The sequence below is a fragment of the Drosophila montana genome, unplaced genomic scaffold (assembly GCF_035044405.1).
Source record: "Drosophila montana isolate Dmon_TW-CO22-7 unplaced genomic scaffold, ASM3504440v1 contig_3394_1, whole genome shotgun sequence".
NCBI classification, from domain to species: Eukaryota; Metazoa; Arthropoda; class Insecta; order Diptera; family Drosophilidae; genus Drosophila; species Drosophila montana.
Window position 1 is genome coordinate 73,201 of NW_026998277.1, and position 26,157 is coordinate 99,357.

The 26,157-nt window shown below is 35.7% G+C and overlaps 1 protein-coding gene and 3 long non-coding RNA genes across 7 annotated transcripts in view; 3 read left to right on the top strand and 1 right to left on the bottom strand.

Annotated features, from left to right (window-relative positions):
* Nucleotides 1-204: 204 nt before the first annotated feature.
* LOC135434553 (uncharacterized) lies at nucleotides 205-4,599 on the top strand. 2 transcript variants are annotated; one of them, XR_010437251.1, is made up of 6 exons: nucleotides 205-219; nucleotides 1,788-1,871; nucleotides 2,304-2,429; nucleotides 4,016-4,173; nucleotides 4,232-4,391; nucleotides 4,466-4,599. It is a non-coding gene; the product is annotated as an uncharacterized LOC135434553 (long non-coding RNA). The 2 variants fall into 2 exon arrangements; XR_010437252.1 differs by lacking the exon at nucleotides 2,304-2,429.
* Nucleotides 1,962-3,314, bottom strand: LOC135434554 (uncharacterized). 2 transcript variants are annotated; one of them, XR_010437254.1, is made up of 3 exons: nucleotides 2,835-3,095; nucleotides 2,553-2,766; nucleotides 1,962-1,982 (listed from the first exon to the last, which is right to left on the bottom strand). It is a non-coding gene; the product is annotated as an uncharacterized LOC135434554 (long non-coding RNA). The 2 variants fall into 2 exon arrangements; XR_010437253.1 differs by lacking the exon at nucleotides 1,962-1,982 and having other exon boundaries at nucleotides 2,065-2,766; nucleotides 2,835-3,314.
* LOC135434552 (uncharacterized) lies at nucleotides 4,600-5,263 on the top strand. The gene is made up of 3 exons (XR_010437250.1): nucleotides 4,600-4,637; nucleotides 4,882-4,950; nucleotides 5,020-5,263. It is a non-coding gene; the product is annotated as an uncharacterized LOC135434552 (long non-coding RNA).
* A 6,361-nt stretch (nucleotides 5,264-11,624) lies between these two features.
* Nucleotides 11,625-26,157, top strand: part of Pka-C3 (Protein kinase, cAMP-dependent, catalytic subunit 3) — a 33,587-nt gene continuing 19,054 nt past the window's right edge. The window contains exons 1-2 of one of the 2 annotated variants that reach the window (XM_064691161.1): nucleotides 11,625-12,266; nucleotides 14,732-15,392. In XM_064691161.1, coding sequence (XP_064547231.1) covers nucleotides 14,762-15,392 — 631 coding nt within the window. In that variant the 5' untranslated portion in view covers nucleotides 11,625-12,266; nucleotides 14,732-14,761. Of the gene's footprint in view, nucleotides 12,267-12,739; nucleotides 12,890-14,731; nucleotides 15,393-26,157 lie in introns of those variants that run through there. The other variant, XM_064691162.1, reaches the window with a different exon arrangement.

A 26,157-nucleotide genomic window follows, 5' to 3' on the forward strand; every position in this document is an offset into this window, starting at 1 on the left:
TTTATTATTATTGGGTGCAGTAGCAACGATCGCACACAAAAGCCTTAAACCGTGATTTCATGCCCAGAACAAAACGTTGTAAACTTCATTATTTCAAAAGCTTCTGCGTCACAGACGTATGCATGTACTACATTTGAGCCAAACTGTGTTTGTTGTGGCACACATGTCACACACACATGTTTTAAAAGAACAATTATTTATAATTGTGCCAATTGTACAGTAAATACGAAATTTTACTCTGACGTTGGATACAAATTGTTAATAATAATAAAATAATAAATAAAAATGAACCCATCCGATTTCAAATTGAAAGCGAGCAAAGAAGAAGTGACTACGAATCGCAGGCAAAACAGTGGCTAAAAATAACAACAATGACTGAAAAGAGTGTATTACCGAAGATCGTAGTTTTCATCTGCTGTATTAATTGTCGAGTCGTTTGTTTTGATTATAATCAATTAATTATTTCATATATCTTGTAAAAAATATTGCGTTTTTAGGTCTTAGCTTCTGGCAGCATAGTACATTTCAATTCGATTGTACATATGTATGTATGTGCTTGTGCGCATGAACAGTGTTTGTGTGCGTTGGTATACATATGTATGTATGAAGCTCACCTAATAATTGTCTTTGAATTTTGACAGCAGCAGAAGCATGCATATACAATCAAATGTTATGTTTCCAATTTGTAATTGCTGAGATGTGACGTCATAACCTTTTGATTTGAATGCCACGGTCTTCTGGGATACAAATTTTCCTAGTGATTTATTGCTGATTCCTATAGTAAATTGTTTTGTGTTAGGCTTTGCTTTTGAATACCAACCTAATGCATTAAAGATAAAGTCTAAAACGAAACAAAAGCTCAAAGTGACTTTGCGTCTCTTTGTCTTATTACTCTAATTTCTAACACAAACGGCAACTGTCGCCAAACAATTATATTTACAATATGCATACAGAAATACCCATACACAAACATACATATACAAATGTAAAGAAAATTTTAGTGCTTTGCAAAAGTTGTATGTTGTTTCTTTATTGTAACAATTGGTTCTTTTTTTGACCAAATTTAGATATTATATCTAAAGAGGTTGAAAAGAAAATTAAAAATTATGCTAAATTACTCAGTCATAAACTTTTAAAGCAATTAGAACAAATCAAAAGTACTTAAATTAAAATATATTAAAATTTTTTTACACATTTAATACTTTTGCTTACAAAATAATTTAAAAAATTTAATTAATTAACTTAGAACTTATTCTAAAGTAAAATGTTAATAGATATAATAACAGAAAGCAGTTTAATATATAAAAATTTAACAATTTATATTTTACTTGTAAGTATTCTTAATTCCACCAAATCACAAGATATTTCATTATTATTTAAATAAGGATCAGTAAAATTTTTACAATACCCATATGCACAGTTTTTTGTATATCATCAGGGCAAAGACAATATAAACAGCATAATAACAATATGTATTTATAATGTATTTGTTTAGGGGCAGCATGTACAAAACCTATGCATGTATGCTATACACACATGTACGGTTTTTAGTAGCTTTCTTTACGAACGACAAGGTTATTTATTAGGCACTAGCTGGTATTTCCCACCCTTACCCGTGACCATTTTTGCGCTTAAAATCGTAGATATACGGCTATTAAAAATATGTTTAAGGTATTTTGAATAACGATCCAAAAAGTTATCCGATGATAATCATAACATGTACAATTTTTCCACTACCATACAATCGACCTCAAACTAATTTTTAAATATCCTTGCTTTCATTTTAGGGGTGTCTCATATTTGGTGGAAATAGGAGTCAAAAATCAAGTGGATAATGTTTCATGTTTTAATTAATATCCAAGGATCTATAGGTAATTCTGAGATGTTTTTTCCATTTTCTGCATAATCCAAGCATCCTCGGTAGAAAATGCGTTCCACGTTTTTTGGGCGAAGCTTAAGGTTTCCAATTTATTATCAAAGTCCTGCATAAGAATTTGATGAAAATTTGTTAAAGCGATTTTGAAAATTTCGACTGTGACTGGTAAATTAGAAGAAAACGAAAGGTTTTCGTTTTTTTTAAATTTTTTATTTATTGCAAATTAATTTGAGACGTGTTTCGTCGGAAAACGCGAATCAACCAATTCTTGAAGGATACTTTAAGTTTGAACTTATTTTTACATCCCTACTTAAGAACTGAATTCTTCATTAGGCGTTTTTTAAATTGTATTCGCAACAGTGCTAAATGGGTGGAAAACGGTTGTATGAAAGTTATTTAACTGCAAAAATATAATATTTATTTTCAGTAATGGGGACTTCATTATTAACTTGCTAATGCTAACATCTTTGAGAGCATTTCATCAGCCGAAGTTTAAACTGCGTCAGCAATCAGGCTTAAGAATGCCATCTAGCGGAAACTGGCGGAGACTGTGGTATGTTGTTTGGGGTTTAATGTTTATGTCAGCATGAGTAGATCGCTTGATTTCGGCTTATGTCGATGTTGTCTGCAGGCTGTGTTTTGTTTACAATTTTTTTAATTATATTAGAATACTTACATATGTATTTCTGAGTTGTGATCGCTGATGAGATGTGATCGCATGTGTGCAAGGGAATGGGTGAAGAGGTGGGTATGCTACTTAATATATATATGTGGATCGTTTGATCCACATTTGTTTACAAAATATATTCTTCAATTTGATAGTGTTGTTTCAGTGGCAAAAGGCAGTGCTTTTCTGTTATCCTTTTTTGCGTGATTGGACAAATGTATACCTGTTAAAAAAAAATAATGCGTTATTATATATTGTCATATCTATAAGAATGCTATAAATTATACTCACGTTCTGACCTTTAGTTTGTCGATGCAGGGGAGGGGAATCTTTATGCCGTTCAGATGATGCCAAAGGGAGTCTAAAGTTAAAAGAGGGTGATAATCTTAAAAAACCACAGGATGGGTTAGCTTTGGAAACATCAACAAGGTCATCGACTTATGTCCGATTGCGATTTAGAAGAATTTGTTACATGTTTTCCCACTCTTAATTTGTTTACGTTTGAATCAGCTGATTAGTGATGTGCAGATTTAATGTAGTGTTGTGTAATTGTCCGCACGCTGTACACGTGAAGATCCGCCCTAATAGAGTATCAGGAACAAGCCGACACGTAACAAAATCTATGAGTAGGATATATTTTCCAAGGGTTCGTTAATTGCGTAGTTTAGATTCCGTAAATAAAACAGCTTCAAACGCCAGATTTTTAGATAAATCTAGTTATACTGTCTAAAAATTGAAATACTTAAAATGGTTTATGCGCATCTTCCAAGAAATCGAAACTATCGATAAAAATGCAAGTTTCTGTCTACATTTCATTGCGTTCACATCCATCATTTCCGAAACTACTGTGTTCTCTGTATACAAAGTATAAGCAATAAGCAATAAGCAATGAAAAACACGCTGCTCCTGGAAGAGGTATGTGGTTTATAAATCTATGAACAAAAGGGTATTTTGCCGCTTCGTAATTTTCAGTAATAGCCGAAACTTATTTTCTAATATTTATGTAAAATATAACTGAGACTAGACGTCGAGTTCAAGTTATTTAAAATCTGTAGCACAAATCTTGGCGTGGGCAATGGCTGTTATATATGTATATTCTTCCACGCAATATGTAATTTTAATTTACAACTGCATATCTTTGAATTTAAATAACTATGGTAGATGGCATGTCGATAGATGCTCGACTCATTTTGAAACTGTTATCACGACTAATCTATTTATTTTTTAATTATTTACGTTGTTAAACCATATAAACACCTGCGAGTGGAAATCAATTTGTCTTGTAAAACTACATACATAGATTAAGTCAAAACCGCGATTTCTTTGTATCTTTTTAATCTACGGGACCCAATCGCTAAAACAAACAATGCGTTTTGGATTAAATTATAATAAATTAAAATATTGATGATATGAAATATATGTAACGGAACTGCTTGTTTCTCGGTGGTTGTGGTTCCATCCCTGGCCCGCAGTCCGCACATTCGATATCAACAAAGCTACGTCTATAGCAAAACAGACCTACACGACACTATTCAAAATGAACCACATAATCGATAACATCAAACAGCCGGAACTATTAACAAATGAACAAAACTAACAGCTGTAACAACAAGAAATGTAAACAATGAAGGTGAGACGCTCAATATAGATTAACAAAAAAGCACTATTAATCCACTTTACTTCTCCAGATCGGGTCCCGGTTCCGGATCCAGTGTACCCGCCCTACCTGAGACGATCACCTGATGTCATCTCCCTCATTTTGGCCTCTAGATGGCCTGCATCAGCCCGTGTCGGCTGTCATCTCCCTCTCCCCTACAATTGAGACTTAGCCGGACATTTCTCTCTTCAGTAAGGGCGTATAATTGGTTGCGTTTCTTATAATTATTAACAATTTTAACATCTCTTATCTCCTAATTTTATAGGGTATCCCCATTCTGCAATTTATTCTATTCATGCTGACTTTTGTCTTCAGCTCGTCAACAGGTGCGTATTATTGCTTTGTTTTATAATTATCACAATTGTGTATTAAATTTCTTAAATTTCATTTATCTTACAGAATACAAAAAGAAACAAAGGGAAAGCTACAAATACCAGGTAATTATTGCACCAATGGGGGAGCAAGTGACCGCTGAAATAAATACGTACAGGTTATATATGTGTGTCAAAAGCGCTTATTATACCTTGCCTGCCCAAAGAGCTCTCTGGATGGGGCGGTAAGGGCCATCATATTGGGTATTCTGCACATATGGCGCATGGCATATATATACATATAAGCGGGTATCGCTCGTGCACAAATTAACAAAAATCTAATTGTTTTGCTTTTTTATTTATTTGGCAGACGCAATACTTTTTGGGGCCTTTCCTTCGCTGTTCGCACTTTAGGAAATTTTCTTAAGTGAAACTAGGCGTAAGTACATATATATATATATTTATACAAAAGAACTAAATCTAATGATGGCAAAAATCTTTTTTTCAGGCAGGGGTCTCGAACATGAGTCTACGTCTGTCTCTACCTGCCACTCGGTCTCGCCCGTGGCCGCTTCTTGGCCTGTCCTTCTGGATATCGTCGGTGACACGTGCGCCGAGGGCATGGCTGAGGTGCGCCGCTGCGTCGAAATTCGTTCGTCCGGGATCGCATGACAGTTTTAAGTTTTTTTTATTTTTGTATATTGTGACACAATGTATAAATTCATGTTTCCTTATTAAACAGCGAAATAAAATTGGCCGGTTAGAAAACTTTTCCAGAATATTTGGAGCAACATGCAACTCGCTTCGAGCCGGCACGCGCGCCGTTGACCGCTGACCAAATCGAACTCCCTGTTGTACTTTTGGGCAGCAACATCATCGGTGCCGAATTTCGGCACACGCATATTTATACGAGGCGGACACCGTTGCTGCCCATCTGCACTTTAGGGTCAACGGCCCAGTTGTAGGACAAGGACGTGAGTGGTCAAATGCAACATATAATTGCCTTATATTATGGAGGCAAGTTTTACAGCAGGACTGCCCAAAAATTCGATATATCGGTGTTTTTAAGGTGGGGCGCGTGGATCATAATTCAACCATCACATTTTGACAGTAAATTTGACACGGGCACTATTTTGTCGATTAAAGATAAAATAAAGAAGCATCGTCAAGTAGGATAAAAGTCAACAGCGCTTTGATTGATTTTAGCTCAGATGTGCCACAATTTCTGTTGTCGGAAACAACGATCACTGTGCCAACACGCTTGAGTGCTTTTACGAGTTACCTTCACGTACGAAATTAAGAAAAGTGGGTATGCAAGCCTTTTTATACCCTTGCAAGAGATATTATAATTTTATCGTGAAATGTGTAACACACAGAAGGAGACATCTCCGACCCCATAAAGTATATATGTACGTACATAGATTCATGATCAGTATTAACAGCCGAGTCGATATAGCCATGTCCGTCTGTCTGTTTCTATGCAAATTAGTATCTCAGTTTTTAAGCTATATTTATGAAACCTTGCTGAAGTGCCTCTTTCTGTTGCACGCAGTACATATGTCAAAACCAGCTGGATCGGACAACTATATCATATAGCTGCCATAGGAACGATCGGTCGAAAATTAAATTGTATGGAACATTGTTTTTTTTTTCATTATATCTTGACTTTCACGTTATGATATGAAGTGAAGAAATTAAGTTTTTTTGTAGAAGAGATATTGCTCTATAACAATAACGCGCGAATTTTTAGTAAGGCACTGGTGTTTTATCAACACAAAAATAGCTCGACAAGACGAATAACTGGAATGAAATCATACATATATATTTCATTGCGTAGTGTTCTCACTACCGCCCTGTTTTGACAAAGTGACACATAACACGAGAATCACGATAAAAGCATGTCGTGCCAAGCTTTGCTCACGAAATAAATTTGACCGTACAAGTCTGTCTTAAGACAAATTTAATCCTATCATCAAGAGTATCAACTGCAACAGTATCATTTCATTTTTTAAGAGCAGCTCAGTAGCTTATTTTCAATTTAAAAAATTGTATGCTGATTAACTTTAGATCCTTTAAAATTGATTGTGTCTTTCCTTTTATTATCCTGGTGACTTGTGGATCAGAGGGAAAGACTAATGAAAATCGGGAAACATATAATTTTTTAATGGGAGCAAATAAAATTACAATATGCGAAGCGTACAGTCGCATCATTATATTATTAGAAGGTTATAATTTAAATAACAATATCGGTCCCCAATGATAAGCATTTACATGCATGCAGAATCTACTGAAAGCGAGACCGAAAAATCGAAATGTCAATCTGTGTTTCGTTTTTACGATATTCTTTTTTGATTTAGTTTTATTCTATTGATTTTTTTTTTAATATTTTGCGTTATAAGATTTTTATGTTTTGGGATTCCTGAAATTGATTTAGATTTCGTGAAAGAAAATCTAAGTCTAAGATGGCAGCCAAATTACTAAAAAAAAAAGTTTGATTTGGTATGATTTGGCTGCAATTTCAAATTGCTTTGCATTTTTATCTTAAATCTTGAGCAATTTTAATTCCGTGTAGTTAATGCATAAAAAATCATTTAATTATTAAAACTTGAATTGTACTAAGATAAGTATATTGAATAACAGCAGAATGTAATAGTCAAATCAACTTGACTACATTTTCGGGAATCGAATGAAATTTATTGAAGATATGAAACTGCTGTTCACATTGGCAACATCTAACATCTTTACAAATGGCAGCCATACAAAGTCTTCTGAAAAAAGATTAATATGAATTTTTAAAATAAATTGGCTGCTGTTACATATTTAAGGGCACAATGGGTTTTTTGTTATATAATTACTTATAATATTAATTATTTGTATTTGGAAAAAATTCAATCAGCTGTGCCTGTAAATGTACAGTGCTGGGCGCTATTTCCTTCAGCGTGTTCCTTTGCGCTTGCTGGTGCTCCTGTTCGGTTTTTTGCATTTCCCGTGCAAGTTTAAGCCGGTCACGGGTGATGCTGACCAGCTCAGCTTGATGGTCTGCAAAATATAATACGCATATTAACTAAATAATTAAACACTATGAGTACAATGGTTATCCACCGTGACTGGAGCATGGCCCTTAAACGAGCCCAATAATTGGTTAATTTTTATAAAATGGACTAATTTTCACTGCAACGTAAAACTTACTTCTATTTCCGGTTGAGATTATCCAGTTTGAAGTCACCAATATTTTCTTGCCATATATCAATTAGTATGTTTTCGGTGTCGACACTCCAAGTCAGACGGTTAAAAGAAAGACATATTAAATAAATAGAGATATATGTATATCATATTGTGTTCAATACTTACTTGGTTTTTACGTTTGTTTACATTTTCGTAGTGAATGACCTTTTTTTTAGCGATGTACTAAAAACTTATCGTCTAAATATCGTAGTTCTCTTTGAAGAGAACGGTCACACAAGCAGATAACGTAATAAATAAATAATAAATCAAATCTAAAAATCAACTTTCGAGCTGATTTCCCTTTATCTTGAGGATACCCTCCTTAATGGGCACACTACACTTTTGGTGAGGTAAGCAGCTGATCGGCGAAATCTAAATCAATTTCAGGACGCACTATTATAAATAATAGCCTTTGTACACTATGCTTAAGAAATGCCACATTTTCAAGTTTCACATATTGGTGTTACATTGAAAGTGTCGGTTGTCGGTAACATGCAAGAGTACCGTTTATTTAAATAAACAGCTGATCGAGTTGCTTTGATTTACATAAGCGCCGCAAAGTTTTTCTACCAAAAGTTAAATAATACGACCTCGAAGTAAGGGCTCCATTTAATGGACTCTTTGCGGGATTTGGCCATCTTTGAATGTTAAAAACTGAGCGATTATTAAAATTGAAAATTATAATTTAAAGTTATCGCTTTCGGTGCTATATCAGCTGTTTATAGTAATGATACTTTGATACTTTCACATTTTTCACAACATCGATAGAAAACTCGATAAATCATCGCAAAAATCACGAACTGTTCGGGGCGAATTTACACATTTTTCAAAAATGTGACATTCTTGAAAAATGTGTAAAATGTGTTTTCTTAAGGGAAAACGAATAGGCCGCATTTTACACATTTTTAAAAAATGTAACCTTTTCAAAAATGTGGAAGAAATGTGGACAGTGGAATAAGGCTGTAACTCAACAAATTGAGATATAGAATCGTTACAAATATATAACAATTAGCGGGTATAGCCCGGCCTTGACCGTGGCACGTATGCTATAAAATTAATGTTCTCAAAAAGCTTTGAAAAAGATTTTGAAACTGATCGGACGGTAAACAAAAAAGTTTCATACAAACATTTTTCGCTAACTACCCACTGTTGTGGGTGGAATTTCCAAAATTGCTGAAACACGTATTTAGTAAGTTCTTATGTAGAGCTCTGAAAATAAGTTTGAAGCAAATCGGACAGAACTTAAAAATTCACCAAAAAATCTAAGAATCGCACTTTTCCCCGCATCCTTTTCAAAGCATCCTGATTCTGCGAAAATTGTGAAACACGTCTCAAATGATTTTTCATATAGATCCTTGAAAATGAATTTGAGCGCGAAACGTCATCCATCAAATCCTTGACCCCCATTGTCATCAAGGAGGAATACATTTTTGGAAAAGTGTGAAACACCCCTCAAATGAATTTGATCACAGATTTTTGAAATTTAGATTAAGGCCGATCGGATGGTAAACAAAAAAGTGTCATACAAACGTTTTTCCCACTTGCGGGTGGAATTTTCCGAAACTCCGTCTTAACGTACACCTTCACAAATGATATGGACGAGACCGTAGTAGAAAACGGCGTTAAAATATTCCTTTTGCCCACCTCACTGCCTGTTATATGGTATTGAATGCTTCTTAAATTTGGTCACACTGAAACAGACTTTGATCTGGCAAATTAGCAAAATTTTTAGAGATACAGTTTTACGATGACAGTATGGTGTCTTTTTCTGCGTTTCCGACAGATGACAAGTGAGAAATAAGGGATTTATGTGATCAACTCATATATATATGACTCAAAAGTACGGAGTTTCGGTTATCTGTATACAATTTGTATGTATATCTCCATGTTATTTTATTCTTATCAATTTAATATTTTATTGAACAAAGTATAAAAAACCCAAAAAGCGGCCCCATTTTCATTAATTTAACTGACATGACCATTGAGATCTTACACCGGTTCTTCAGATCAGAGCCCCATTGTCCCTGCTACGGTACAATCTACAAATTGTTAATTCTCTCTCGATTAAATTAGGTCTGTCAAAATATACAAATGACAGCCTTTTAGTGGATATAAGAAATTATGAATGCTCTTATTATTTGTGATAAATAACAAATTAATCAAATTTTTTGGCATAACAACTATGCCAACTTTTCCTAAAAACTTTAACCTCATTTTTCCGACACTTGAGGATTGAATATTTAAAGACACCGTCTTAGTTCTCACTTTAGACATAAAAGGCAGCTTTAGTAAGTATTTCAGCTTCGTAGCTTACCCAGACAGAGAGGAAAAATGCTTTTACATATGTATGTAGTACAGATGCATGCGTAGCTGCAGCTAACTTTTAATATAATTAATTAAATAATTACAGATGCACCTGGGCGACCGTGCCATAGTAAATGAATGAAACGCTAACCTTGTCAAGGGTTATTACGATGGGCATTGAAATTAGCATCAACATTCCTGAAGCTAGCCGTCTCAATTGCCGCCTTCCTATGACAGGCCCATAGGTCCTGTCAGGTCCGAACGACCGGTCTCCATCCCTAAGAGCCGGTAAGCTCTAGCACCGATCTACTACCTCGTCTTGCAGGAATCCCCTGTTTTGCGTTCGCAATGAAATCAGCGACCCGCGGTCTACTGCTTTGCAAGCGACTGATCTGGAAAAAATTTGTTACATAATATTAAAATGTATATTCAATAATTCAACAATCAATTCTATTTAATTAATTTATAAAAATCAGATTGCATACAAATTTATACATTTTGTTACAGCTACCAGAAATATGTTAACCGCAATTCAGAAACGGAAAGTAAAAGCCCTTTTTATTAAATTAATAATAAAAATTTTTGAAATATATCACTTTTTAGATATTAATTGTTCAAATTTGTGTATTTACGTATGAACAAAAGTAAATGTATTTTCATATTTACATATGTATTTAGCTTAGCTGATTATGTGTTATATTTTGTACAATGCAAATTAAGCAATTGAACAGTATTTACTTAGTTTAATTTCTGGTATTATAACTTATTTACAAATGTTTGCCCTTGCACTTTATAGATAAATCTAAATTTGACGCCACCGACACTTCTTTCCTTCTGATCTTCTCTTATGCTTCTTCTAAAGAGCATTAACAACAACATGTATTTTTACGAACATGTCAGCATGTTCTCGATAGTGTCCGAAAGAGAATAACGAATCTGCATTAAGAGCAAGGTACAAGTTTCTGTACATCGCGCCGCTAAAAACAAGCCAAAGAACAGAAGATCGTCAAAAACAAAGTTGAGCTGTCTTTGATTTTGTACGTTTATCGACTGGCACTGCGCTGTATCATTGGTGGCATACGAAGAAGACAATAGGCCACCGCTCTCACACAGAACTACAGGGAAATATTAAAATTATCAGCAGGCTATATTATCATATAGGCTCGATTTTGTGTTCAGTTATGTTTTCTCCGATGATACATATACATTTTAGTGATCCTGCAACTGATGCCATTTCATGCTCAACACAGACTCTCTAAGACATTCGCTTACTCTAACACACACACACACACACACACAAATTGTCGCACATGGCCAAGAGCAAACACAAGCATTCGACATCTCTGGCAGCATCTCAGCCAGCAGCCAAACTCATCATCATCCTCCACACCAGTTTGCACATCAGCTACAAATACACAACAGCATCAACGACAGCGACGACGTCGTCGTTGAGGGTAACAGCGAGAGCTGCTAGCAGCAGGCGATTCGCAGATTTTATATTTCAGTTTCGTGTAAATCGTGAAAGCGGCTGGTCAGTGTTGTTTTTGGCTGCAGATCAACAGAAAATAAATAAATAAATAAAGAATATTTACTAAAAGAAAACTAAAAATCGTAAAAAGGGGAATGTGTTATACAAATTAAATTTGAAATATTCATTGGTAAACAAAATTAAGATTTGCAATTGGTATTGCTTGCATTGTTCATCAGCATTCGGAAAATCGCGAGTCAGTGCAATTGGCATTAAACCGGATACTCAAGATCTCCAAATTGAAGTCGTCGTCGTCAATGAGCAATAAGTCGTCATTAGGTCAAAATAAATAAAAAGCCAGCCAAAGAGTAATATTTACGAAATTTCGGTCTACAAAAGCGTGGAAAGTGGCACAATTTTCCGCCGTACAAAACACAATTTAAAAAACCTGGTATTGTTAGTTTTCAGTGCCTATTAATCATACACCTATAAACATATACATATGTAAACCTACACCTATCTCAGCCAGCGGAACAACGCGCGGTTATTTCTGTTCGTGGGCAAAGAAAATTGCCAGACAAAATAAAAAGCAGAAGAAAAATCGTGCACGCCAAAGTAACATATTTATTTTTAAAAATTTCGCAACCGTTCGAATTTTGCTCCAGTCCGGCGAATAGAAAATTCTGAACTGTACCGTGAGACAGACTGTCAGAGCAGCAATAGCAACAATAAAACTGATCGCTGAGAAAACCAAACAAGTAAGAGTTCGTATCTCTCGACTACGCAATACTCTGTTATCAGTATAATAACACAGCAACTTAAGATTGATGATAAATGATATCTTTAAAATTCTATAAGATGTACGTTAGTGATTTTCGGGGCGGGATTCGATAGCCTGACGGTCCTTTGAATGCACATTTAACAAAAGTAACAACATTTTTATAAAATAATTATAACCGTTGGTAAGGGGTACAGGGTATGTCATGTCCCACGTTGCAGTCGGGTACAATCAACCACACGATACTTTATTCTCTGTAATAACGGCTTAAGCCTGGTTTTAAAGGGACTTCTTGGTTATTGGATTCGTTACCTTAAGACTGTTACCCTTCAAACTGTAAGCTCAGAAAATACAAATTTGTTTATTTAAAATTTTGGTGATTAGCCTTAAACTGAGGAAGACAAAAGTTTTATTCTTAACACTTTGTCTATGAAATCTAGCTTTAAAAGCGTTAAACAAATTGCGTACATAATATGTGCTAAATACGAAAAGCAAGGTGGACTCTGCTCCAAACCAATATACCTTTTTGACTTGTGAAAGTATAAGAGTATATAAGCAGCGGCAGTCGGCGTAGATCGGACATACAGTGACGTTGCGTGTTTGGTGAGTAATCAGTATTTCCATGTGTAACAAGTAAGAGTGTTCATGTGGAGAGAGCATGACTAGGAGATACCTTGCACACTTCTCTATATCACATATATTAGCACATATTCGAATTTATGGGAACATATATATATAATTATTTATATACGTCAATATACAAAAAAAAAAAAAACAAAAATGTTTGTGCTGAGTGACTGAGTGCTAAAAAATATTCTGGCAAAACCTTAAGATGGTGGAAACTGAATTGTTATAATTGTTAGTTCTTATGGGTTAAGTGAACACTGAGGCCATGTTTGGTCTCCCCAAAAATAACATACCCACACATAACATACCAAACATACTTGTCATCCGTTAGGTTTCAAACTTATTTTCAACAAGTGCTCCGGTTCAGAATGACCGACTTTGAGATTCCTTGAAACTCACCCTGAGCTGTCCTCATAAGAATTTTCGCTTCATCCTTATACAGTACGACCTCGCTCAACGCAACCTATTAAAATTTGGCCAAGTGCAAAAACTGAGGTGGTTGCAAAAACCGAGGGAAAATTTTCTGTTGGCCACGAGACCTATTTCCAAAAAAAAAATGCCTTTGCTAACCATTAAAATTAAAGTAAATCGAATAGTTCTGTGTTCAAAGCAAGGATTTCATTTTACTTTATTTATTTTTTTAAAAATTGAGAAATTGTGGTCTGTACTTCTACAATTTATACTTTTCTGAACAGCTGTTTCTACAATGTTAAGAAATCGGGTATTGCGATTATAGAGGAGTTGCGTGTAACGAGGGTTGCGTTGAGCGAGGTCGTACTGTACATACACAAAATCAGATATACACACATGCACCCTGCGGCTGCGCTTCTTTTTCTCTTAGCCGCCCACTATGTGATTTACTTCATTGTTTATTGTCCGATATTTATGAAAGTTTTAACTTATACATCTGACATCGACTCATTCATACATACGGATGGACATGGCTAGATCGAAATCTTCAAATTCAATTGAAATTGGAAATCCCCTAATGGAGGATAATTGGCGGTCAAGGGGTTCGTCCGATCGGCCTCAAACTCATTTTCAAAGCACAACATAAGAGCTTAATACATGCGTGTTTACAATTAGATCGGATTTAAACATATTTTCAAATTTTTTTGAGAAAGTTTTATGAACGAAAGTTTATTTTTTCGGCTTCTAGATACTCCCCACAAGTTTAACAAGTGCGAACACCGTTGATACAAACTTTTAGTTTTTTGGACTTTAATCATATTTTTTTTTTAAAGTTATTGCACGTAGATTAAAATTGTCACGGACGGGACACGGGTTAAAAAGTAAAATTTAAAATGTCAGGCACAAAACTAACCTGGGCAAGGCCAGGAAATACCGGCTAGGTATATTATTTTCTATGGGAAGAATTGGTCGATAAATCAGATATTGTATGAGTAACCGAACTTAGCTTTCAAGAGCTTCACTATGCTATTTATATAAGTGCAAAATCTTATCAACATCGGACTACGTTATCATACGCCTAAACAGGAACAATTATTGTTTAAATGAGAGCCTAGATAAATTGAATATTTAGTGTATCAAGCTTTTATGAAAATCTCGGAACTTGACGCGATTATACTGACCGATGGTCGGTTGGCAGATAAGCAGATTGTTAGTTAATTGGGATCGGATGTGGGTCCTTCTGTCTCACACCTGGTGTAATAATAATTAGTAAAGGTTCATCTAGACAGTTTGGAAAGAAATAGTTTGCAGTTCGTCTCCCGTCTTAAGAATTAATAATTCACTCCTATTTTAATTCATCACAACATTCCAAATTCTAACTTTTTTTTTCTTTATATTTGTTTACAGATAAACCATAGTGGGGTTACGAGTGCCGCAATGTCGACAGCTACATGCGCTCGTTTTTGCACACCGATTGCAGGTGTCGGCAAAACTTCAGCATCAACAAAAGGCAGTACCTCATCACAAATAAAACCAGGAAGCGAAAGCCACTTGACACCAGTGTCATCGCTGCAGAACAAGAAGCTTAATCCTACAACCAGCTCAACAACAAATAACGCTAATACAGAGGCCACATTTACATTTAAGTTAGGTCCTGGCACTGTCGGTAGCGACGTGCGCGGAGGAAGCTGTAGTATGGCCTCTAGTGAGTCATCAGATCCATTAGAATCGGATTATAGCGAGGAAAGCGATGAAGAAGAAGAAGAATCGCAACAGCAGCAAAAAAAACATACGCAATCCACACACGTCAGCGCCAGCAGTCGTAGTAGCAGCAGCGTCACAACAGCGTCTGTGAATAATGACACCGTCGATGAAGATGGGAAGGACGATGGTCACGACACAGATGATGTTACCAATAACGAGGACTCCGATAAAAGCGATAATGACGACAGCAATGATACTGGCGATGAGGAGACTGACGAAGAGTCCGAAGAAAGTAACAGCATTCAAACAGCAAAGGGTGTGCGTAAATATCATTTTGATAACTTTCAGATTATCAAAACTGTCGGTGAGTGCCCGCCATAATCAATTATTATTAATTCATCCAAAAATTATTTACAATCATCACCACGCACATACTAGTTTAACTGCCTACGACATTGAACTTGTCTCGATTCACAGTACGAGCAGCAGTCCTCGATAGACGGATACCTCCCGAAGAGCGGTGAATTTCGCAAAAAGTGTAAAATACATTAGTTTTCTCAATGTTAACAAAATTGTGTCTGAAACTGATCAGATTATAAACAATAAAATTGCATGTTACCGTTTTTCGCCACTTTTCCCCAGTGTCGGTGAAACCCGTTTTCACTGTGTTTATGTAGAGCTTGGAAAACATGTTTGAAGTAGACCGTACTAAGCTTTAATCGGCCCTCATACAATCTTTGAGCCCCGGATCGTACACCAAAACCGTAATCGAACTTTTAATTTTTGAACCTATACATCTCTATATATAAAACTGTTTGTCCTGACTGACTGACTGACTGACTGATTGGTGATCAACGCACAGCCCAAACCGTAAGAGCTAGGAAGCTCAAATTTCTAAAATAGTTTTCTTTTGTAATGAAGGTGCACGCTAAGACGGGGTCTCGGAAAATTCCACCCGCAATCGCGAAACAAGTTTGTATGAAACTTTTTGTTTACAATCCGATCGGCCGCAAACTCATTTTAAAAGATCTTTGTTCAAATTTATTTGAGGGGTGTTCCAATCTTTTCAAAAAATTTTTTCCTTTTTGGTGGAAATGGATGTCAGAGGTTTGGTGGGTGACGTTTCGTGTTCAAATTAATTTCCAAAGATTTATACGAAAAATCGTTTGAGACGTGTTTTACACTTTTTCGCAGAATCCAAGCTTGCTCGATAGAAATGCGATTCTAAGATTTTTTGGTGAAGTTTAAAGTTATGTCCGATTTGCTTCAAACTGATTTTCAAAGCTCTACGAAAGAGTTTAATGAATACTTGTTTCAGCGATTTGGGAAATCCCACCAGCAACAGTGGTAAATTGGCGGAAAACGTTTGTATGAAAGTTGTTTGTTTACCGTCCGATCAGTTTTAAAATCATTTTCAAAGCTTTTTGAGAACATTTATTTTATACGTGCCACGGGCAAGGCCGAGTTATACCCGCTAGTCTCTATATATAAAACTGTTTGTCCTGACTAACTGACTGACTGATTGGTGATCAACGCACAGCTCAAACCGTAAGAGATAAGTTGCTGAAATTTTCACTGTAGTTACCATACCCTTCCACCAGCAAGTGTGGAAAAATCGCGAACAAAGTTTGTATGAAACTTTTCAAAGATCTTTGTTCAAATTCATTTGAGGGGTGTTATACACTTTTTGAAAAATGCATTCCTCTTTGGTGGAAATGGGGTTCAAAGATTTCGTGGGTGACGTTTCGTGTTCATATTTATTTTCAAAGATCTATACGAAAAACAAGTAAGAGGCTCTAGTCGGGAACTCTCGACTAGGGAATACCCTGAACCCTGCTTCAGTAGTAATTCAATTGTAAAGTAAAAAAAAAAAATTAAAAATATGTCTCCTAGATAGGTGTCGAATTCGTTAAACGAAGTAAAATAGCAGCACTGAAAACAATACAATCGCAATTGCACTGCTGATGATAGAATTCAAAGCAGACGCGCATGAATGAGTGTGTGTACATGTATACAGAAATTCTTATAATTTGCGCTAGCTGCCGCAAACACGAGGCCACCCAAAACAAATTTTTTTTAATAAATTTGTGCTTAACTGATCTTAATTAAATTTTCTACAGTTTATCTTATTGTGCTATAGAATATTTGTATATTCTCAAAAAATCAATTGCATTAAAATTGTGGCTTTAATTGGTGGGCAATACAAATTGGTTTATTTACTTGATTTATAGCTATGTGGCGGTAGCGGGGAGGTGGCGATAGTTATAAAATGAAAGATACTTGATAAATATATACTATTCTAGAAGCTACATGTCAAGTTATTATTGCTCAGAAAACAGGATTTAGATATCGATTTTTATCGATTACTTGGAAACGGGGCAAGTTATCGAATATCGAAAACAAACGCTTCAGAGATTTTTTTGGTGAAGCTTTAAGTTTTGCCCGATTTGCATCAAACTTATTTTGAAGGCTCTACATAAGAACTTAATTAATACGTGTTTCAGCGATGTGGGAAAATTCCACCAACAACAGTGGTAAATTGGCGGAAAATGGTTGTATAAAAGTTTTTTGTTTATCCGGTCGGTTTTAAACGAATTTTCAAAGATCTTTGACAGAATTTATTTTATAGATTCCACGGGCTACGCCGGGGTATACCTGCTAGTCCTAGCATATAAGAGCTAGAAACCAAATGTATTTTCGAATAATACTGTGTATACACACAGATCCAGAATATTTCTCTTTAGGATAACACCCCCGCATTCACACGAATATGAAAATATATATAGACTTGGTATTTACACATATTAATTATTAATTTTCTCAACGATTCCTAACTTATCTACCTAGAGCCTCGTAGCTTCTCTGCTAAAGGCTCTTATTGCAAGCAATTAATCAAAAGTGGTTCAGCCGCTCCACTTAAGGTATAAGCAAGGCTTGAGATAATTTACTCTGAAAAAATCCCACAACGGTAAACGAGCCTGACACAGAACTAAATTTCAGTCGTAAAGAAACCATTGATCTAACCAGTACGAATAAACGCATCATAAAATGTTAAATTCGACTCTTGTACTATTTGATGCTCTACATCGCAAATAAATATAATTCGTGTGTGCGTGTATGCGAGTTTTTGAGTCAATTGCTACATGGCCGGTGGCCAACGGTCCGCGAAACTCACCACGAGGTCTGCATGGCAGTGCCAGTCGAAAAAAGGGACAAAAAAAGATAGTTCCAGTCTGTTTTTGATTTCGATTTGTTCTTTGTTTGGTTTATTTTTACCGACACAAAGGACAAAAACTGTTGCCTTATAAAATGTAGCATTAGGGAAGATCTAAAGGAATGATGCGTCGCTGGCGGCAAATTTAGTTAAATTTTTATAGTGAAGTGAAAACATACATACATACATACGTATGTAATGGGTGCTGTCAAATAAACCATATACATAAATACAGTTCAATGGATAAATTAACAACTTAAAAAATATAAAATAAAAATAGTTGTGCTAACATTTCGAAAAGAAAAGTGGCTATTGCAAGTTGTATAATAGTGTGTTATGTATGCATACACAAATGTGTAAAACTTGTATGTAAATGCATAAGTACATTTACTCTGTACATTTAATCTTTGAAATTTATTTTCATCAAAATACATGCCAGTTTTCTATTTTCAGAATATGTGAGTTTTGATATTGTATAATCTAATTCTGGAGATCGTTAAAAATGTATAAATTTATATGAAATATTTTTTTAAATAAATAAATACATAATAAATGAAAATTGTTTTTTTTTAATAATTTCACGCAGTGGATGGGAGAGTAGACAGCGTCAAGCCGCTAACCATACGATGCCCTTCCATCACTCAAAGCATATGGCTCTCCAAAAAAATCAAGTGATTATAATTACATCCGTAAGGGTATATAAAATAAAACTGATATTGTGGAGGGTCCAATTAGAAGATACCCTTTAGCAACGATCTGCTAAAGTTCGATGTTCTCGCCATGCATACGTACATACATACAAACACACACATATACAAATAAACACGCCGCATGCTGCGCAATTTATGCTGTGTCTGTCCCACAATATGGCAAATGCATCTTTTGATAACTTCGGTGTTTATTGATTTTTATAAAATTATATAAGCTAAATATGGCATATACAACATAGAAGACCGATCTTGATCATATACTTATAAGCAGCAAACTCTAACTAGTAAATGCCGGCGTAAATATAGCAAGATATCAAAACAAGCAAGTAAGAGGTTCTAATCGGGAGCTCCCGACTAGGGGATACCCTGAACCCTCTTATTGCAACACCAAATGCAGCTCGCGCTACGCGCACGTTTGCATTAGTAGTAATAAAGATAAATTAAAAAAAATAAAGTTACCTTGGCAGGGATCGACTCGTAACTGACCGCATTACTTGCTGCCGACTCTACTCAACAGACACACCAGCCAAAAAACAACACTTTCCTCTGTATGGTTCGAACTCGAAACTGACCACGCCACTTCCCGCCGCCTTAATTCAACAGCAACACCAATAATTAAGCTCTAATGAGAAAAAAACGAATTAAAATAGCAGCACAAAAAAACAATACAATCGCAATTACAATGCTGTTGATAGAATTCAAAGCAGACGCGCATTAATGTGTGTGTGTACATGTATACAGAAATTCTCGCAATTTGTTAGCTGCCGCTAACACGTGGGCAGCCAAAACACATTTTCTTTCGTGTTTCTTAACCAATCTTGATGACATTTTCAGCAGTAGATCTTATTGTACTATAAAATATTCGTGTACTCTAAAAATTATATATTATATATTATTATATTGGTGGGCAGCATATGTAAATTGGTTTATTTACTTGATTTATAGCTTTACGGTGGTAGCGGGGAGGTGGCGATAGGTATAAAATGAAAGATACTGATTGGTGACTGTAGCTCTTATTATTTACCCAATTTGCTCAGAAAACAGGATTTTGATATCGATTGCTTGGAAACGGAGTAAGCTATCTATTATCCGAAACAAACTCGTACTGCGCATGGACTAGGAGGACCTACAGCTAAAAGTTCAAGTCTCTAGCTCTTATAGGTTCTGAGATCCTTGCGTTCATACATACATACGGACGGACGGACAGACAGACGGAAATAGCTAGATCGACTCGGCTGTTGATGCTGATCGAGAATATATATACTTTATGGGGTCGGAGAAGCATCTTTCTGCCTGTTACAAGCACTACTATTTACCCATTTTCAATGGATTCAGGGTATAAAAAGAATTTCCTACAAGAACCTTCTTTTCGACCTATCGTACTTATGACAGCTATTTGATATAGTAGTTCCACGTTAATAACTTTTTGCATGTATGTATGTAAGGAGTACAGTGAATCAATTCTGCTGTTGATACTGATCAGGAATATATATACATTTTAGGGTCATTAATTACGCAAATTGAAGGCAATAAGAAATGCATCGCGTCCGTTTTACGAGTAATATAATTTTTTTCGCACCGCAGACATTAAAGATAATTATTTTCACGGTTTTTGAATCTGCTTGCGTATTTTCGCAAATCGCGTAGTTTAGTAAAAGCATTCATTTTGTATACATCATGCATACACATTTCTATATTTGGGATTTAAAAATTCGAGGTAGCTGAGGCAACGAATAAAGTAGTTTATCAATATTTGTATACCCTGTAAGCGCATTGACACAAACACCAGTGCACCCAATTAGGATATTGATAATGTATACCCTGTATAGTCTGTATGCCTTCGCTCACGTTTATAAATATGTTATTTAAAGGTGTGCATACATTTAATTGCAAGGCTGTTCCCCTCAAATGTTCGATTCAAATGATCTTGTACGATTTCGCTGTAAAAGGTAAGATTATCGATCTATTGAAATTAATTTAATCTGCCCGAGCAATATATAGACTACGCTTAAAATTTTAAGAATAGATCTTCCAGTTGCCGATTTCGATACACAGACTGATGAAAAGAATATATATTTAACTTATTTTTTATGTTGAAAACTATTATATTCTCGGTACTTTTTACTACTTTTACATCTCATGTGATTTTACTAAATTGTATTGGAAATGAGGAAAGGTTTCGGCATGTCATTTTATGTTTAGTATTGAACGCTTGCTTAATATAAGATATTAACTAAAGCTTGTATTTTTTTGTACACATGCGTGTGGAATTTTCCGAAACCCCGTCTTAACGTGCACCTTCATCACATAAGGTAACTGCAGTGAAAATTTCAGCTTCCTAGCTCTTACGGTTTGAGCTGTGCGTTGATCACTAATCAGTCAGTCAGTAAGTCAGGACAAACAGTTTTATATATAGAGATAAGACTAGTAGGAGAATAATGATAATAATAATGTATGAAACATATGTTTTGATTTTCATCATTTCAAATTTAATTGGTTGAATGGGGGCTTGAAATGATTTAATAAGGAGTTAGCGTATTTCTTGGAACAGGTTCGCATATGCCTACTTAGAGTGCTTAAAACGGATACCTAGACCATTTAAGCCACAAAGAATGCCCATTTAAGCAAATTACATTAGATCCTTTCTATTAATCAATGTACATGTTGTTCAAACTATATACTTCCAGAAGCGTCATCAATAAATATAGTGTTTGCGGTGGGAAAGCATTTTATACACGGCTTTGAATTAATGTATGATCGTAGTTATGTAGACACACTCTTATCTTTGGTAGAAGATCCAAAACATTATGTGCTATTGTAGCCATCAAAGCCTCATACAGTGTGCGCGTATGTTTCGATAACGTTTTTCGTAGGCTTAAAGGGAGTTGAGCCTTTTAATTAAAGATGATAGATATTCCTATCACTATGGTTCCTCAGGAAAATAAAATAAACAAGCACTGTGTGCGTAGTTTTCCGCATGCTGTACAAGCTCTAACGCTGTAACGGAGCTTGCCAAAAAGGTTTAGATTTTTAAATGCTGTCTTTTCAGATATACTTACTTTAGCGTCCGGTTGATAACTTAAACTAAATTTCATAAGTGATTTCAATGTAACTGCTGTTAACACTGAGCCTATTATACTGGTCGATAAGAAAGCATTTTAAAGAATTATCAAGAATCGGAAAATTAATTGAGTATTCTTGGCTTCGATTTGCTTACGCTAAGTAAGCCGTTAAACCGTAGATGAGCCACAGCTTATGGATCTAGTACGTTACTTGTTGTTAATCGTTCGTTACACGAATGCATAATTGTATGGCTTCTAAGTGCTCTGCAAGCTGTGCAGTAGCTACTAGTGGACTTTTGGATCGATCTCGTACATCAGGTCCTCAAAGCAGAAACAGACAAAAGCGTAAGCAACTGGGAAACATGCTCTGCTTTCGAAAGCAGTACAGATGTATCTAACAGTGTGATTGTATAGTGGTCCCATGCTTTTCTAGAAAGTCGAAATTCTGCGTTGAAAATGTGAATTGGTCTATTCGGAGAAAAAGCAGCATGTTTTTACGTCTGCACAATAATGGATGTTTTTTACCCTTCCTATGGATTTGTAAGGTTAAAATAATGGGTTTTATTCATTTTAATGGATAGTCAAAGGCTTTTATTATTTCTCTTTGTGCGATATGGCAGCGAGTCAGAATGACCTAAGAAAGCCGGTAACGGATGAAGTTTAAAAGAGATTTATAGCGAACTAATCAGTGCAGGCCCATTCGTCGGGTGGTTATTTTAACTAATTGATTAGCTCTCCACAGAGGATGCTTTGAGCTAGTTGAAGAAAGTTGATTGACGTGTTGAACGCACTGTTTTCCTGCTTAAATACTCTGGTACAATTACTAGTGGCGGTTCCTAGTGGTACAATTGCTGTAGGTGAGTGCGGCATTCTCATATTATTCTTCGTTAGTGGAGTTTGCTTAAACGTGAATTACCTGCACTTAAGCGGAGGAACACGTGTTGCTTCGATGAATGCTAGCTTAGATTTCAACATTTCCAGATATTTGTAAGGTAGCCTATTTAAAATAGCAAGAGCTTGTAAGTTGGTATGAGGGTTCTTATAAGCGTAATGATGTCTATAATGTTAAATTACAAAAGTTACGCCGGAAATGGAATTCGCCGGAATGGTAATCTGTCCCCTTTAAAGGAAACGCCGGTAGTATAAGATCTTTTATTTTCATATAAGCAATGTAGTATTGTTTTAGGTAAATGCCATAGTTGTTATTATATTATTATTGTTACAAACTATAAACCTAACTTTTTGAATAGCACCAGCCACTATGGCATTTACCTAAAACAATACTACATTCGTACATAGGGTTTCGAACCCTAATCCTCGTTGTTTAGTTTCGTAAATAACAGGGTGAGTTAAACATTTCATCTGCCGAGGACTGCAATGCCAGAAGTAAACAGTTTGAATATTTAAGTAGGACTTTATGACTGTGGTAATAGTTATAAAATGAAAGATATTTGATATATTATTCAAAAAGCTACTTGTAACATTTGGTGTCTCTAGCTCTTATAATTTACGAACTTTGCTAAAAAAACAGGATTTCGATATCGATTTTTATCGATTGCTTGGAAACGGTGAACATTTTCGATTATCGGAAACAAGCACAAGTACTCCGCATGTACAAGGAGGACCTACATTCCAATTTCAAGTCTCTAGCTAGTTCATACATACGGACTACGGATACTAGATCGACTTGGCTATTGATGCTGATCGAGAATATATATACTTAATGGGGTGGAAGATTTTTCCATTTGCCTGTTAGATACATTTTCACAAATACATGATACCCTTTTTACCAATTTTTGATGGTTTCAGGGTATAATAACGTTGGGGTCTGAGGAAAATTGACTGTGTCGTGTTTGGATTTTTCTATCAGTAGCGCATGAAGCAGATTCTTTACAGTTTGCAGTTCTAGAGTCTGAAATTAGGTCACTTTTAAGCAATGATAACGAACGACTCGACACCGAACGACCTATAGGTCATAGTTTATGTTTACACCCTTTTAGAAACTCTTGTAATACTCTTGTCCCATAACAGCGAGAGTCGTCAAAGCCATGTCACAAACGTCTGTTTCTTATTTCCAATTATTTTATTACTTGTTAAAATTCGGTCAAAGTTCTTAGATTTGATACGCATATTTGTTTCTATAATATTTTCCATACTAGCTTAATAATTATTAATAATATGTTATTAGTTAAATTGGCTAATATTTTAAATCAATTGTCGTCTAAAGGTTCGCTTTTGGTACTGTCGTAAGCTTTGATTTATTTTCAAAGTCTTTCAATATATTAGCTTTATATACTTAGCTTTCGCCTTGTTATTAGGAATGCCCATAACGGTCCCGACAACTGAGCTCCGTAGGAATGACAGGTTTTGTTATTACAACTGAATATAGGTCGGGCAGCTGGAGTTGTTGTTGTTACTCTAGTTGTGAGCGATGTAGTAGGTTTCACCGAAACCGGTGAAATCGATGAAAAGCAATGCATGGCAAGGTGTTGAACCTTGTTGAGCGCAAAGAGCAATGCCAGAGCTGTCTCTCGCGTACAGTTGTTGTATTAATAAAGGTCGGTGACACTAGCAAATTATCAGCATTGTTGCGTTGGATTTATTTTGAGTTTTGCGCGAAATTGGATCCATACCGCTGAACGAACTATTTTTGTTTCCATTTATAAACAAGTAAGGTTCTAGTCGGGAGCTCCCGACTATGCGATACCCTGAACCCTCTTATTCCAACACCAATGCGCTCGTTCACTTTAGTAGTAATAAAGATAAATAAAAAAAAAGTTCCCTTGGCACGGTTCGGACTCGCAACTGACCGCATTACTTGCTGCCGCCTCTACTTAACAGCTACACCAGCCAAAAAAAAAGCGTTCCTTAGTAAGGTTCGAACTCGCAACATACCGCACTACTTTCCGCCGACTCTACCCAACAGCCACACCAATAACTGAATCTTAATTTCAAGTCTCTAGCTCTTATAGGTTAATAGATCCTTGCGTTCATACATACGGACGGACAGATAGACAGACGGATATGGCTAAATCGACTCGGCTGTTGATGCTGATCAAGAATATATATACTATATACTAACAAGTAAGAGGGCTATAGTCGGAAGAATCGCGAGTGTCCAACTAGGAGATTCCCTGACCCCTGAGCCGAGCAACCGAGCTTTCTTCTACACATACTTACAAAATAAAAGCACACATGCCGCTAGATGCTGTTACTCTGATTCTTCCCTTATCCTTATCTTATGGGAAATGCTGGATGTATGCCCTAAGTGAAATATTCTGGGTCTGTGTACACTGTATTCCAAATTTTGTTAAATCTACCCGTAGTATCTTGAACTTCATATTTATTTAATAATCTGTTTAAAGTTCATCAAATAAGGAACTAAATGCTGGAATCAAAAACTTTCGCCCGTCTTAGTCTTTAGTTAAATTCTTGAAGCCGAAAAAAAGTTCGTTCATTAAACCTTTAACATTTATTTTCCATCCAAGAGCGGTTGATTTCGCAAAGATCTCTGAAAATGAGCTTAAAGCCGATCCGATTCTAAACAAGTTTTCGACAAATTTCTTAGAATTGCTGGTGGGATTACCAAAATCACTGAAAGCTTAATTTTTTATGTTGGGGTTTGAAAATAAGCTTAAGGCCTACTAGCAGAAACCTAAAGCCTCTTTCGAAACTCATTTTCATTGATCAGGCCTTCATTTTGCGAAAAGTGTGAAATCGCCTATGAATTTTTTTGCGAATGAGTTTACGCCCAAAACTTCGAGCATTCAACCGTTGATGTATCAAAGAAGGATACATTTTTGCGAGAAGTGTGAAATACGTATCAGAGGAATTTCCAGAATCACCGAAACACGTACTCATTAGGTTCTTATGTAGGGCTTTGTAAATAAGTTTGAAGCTAATCGGATACAACTTAAAACTTCGCCCAACAATTTGAATCGGTTTTTACACCGTTCCACACTCCTCAAATAAACAAACACACACTTGCGGGCGGAATTTATTAAAACCTTTCCCAAAATTTCAGTGTAAGTTTTATATATCTCTATATATAAAACTGTTTGTCCTGACTGACTGACTGACAGATTGGTGACCAAAGCAGAGCCCAAACCGTAAGAAGCTGAAATTTTCACTGCAGTTACCTTA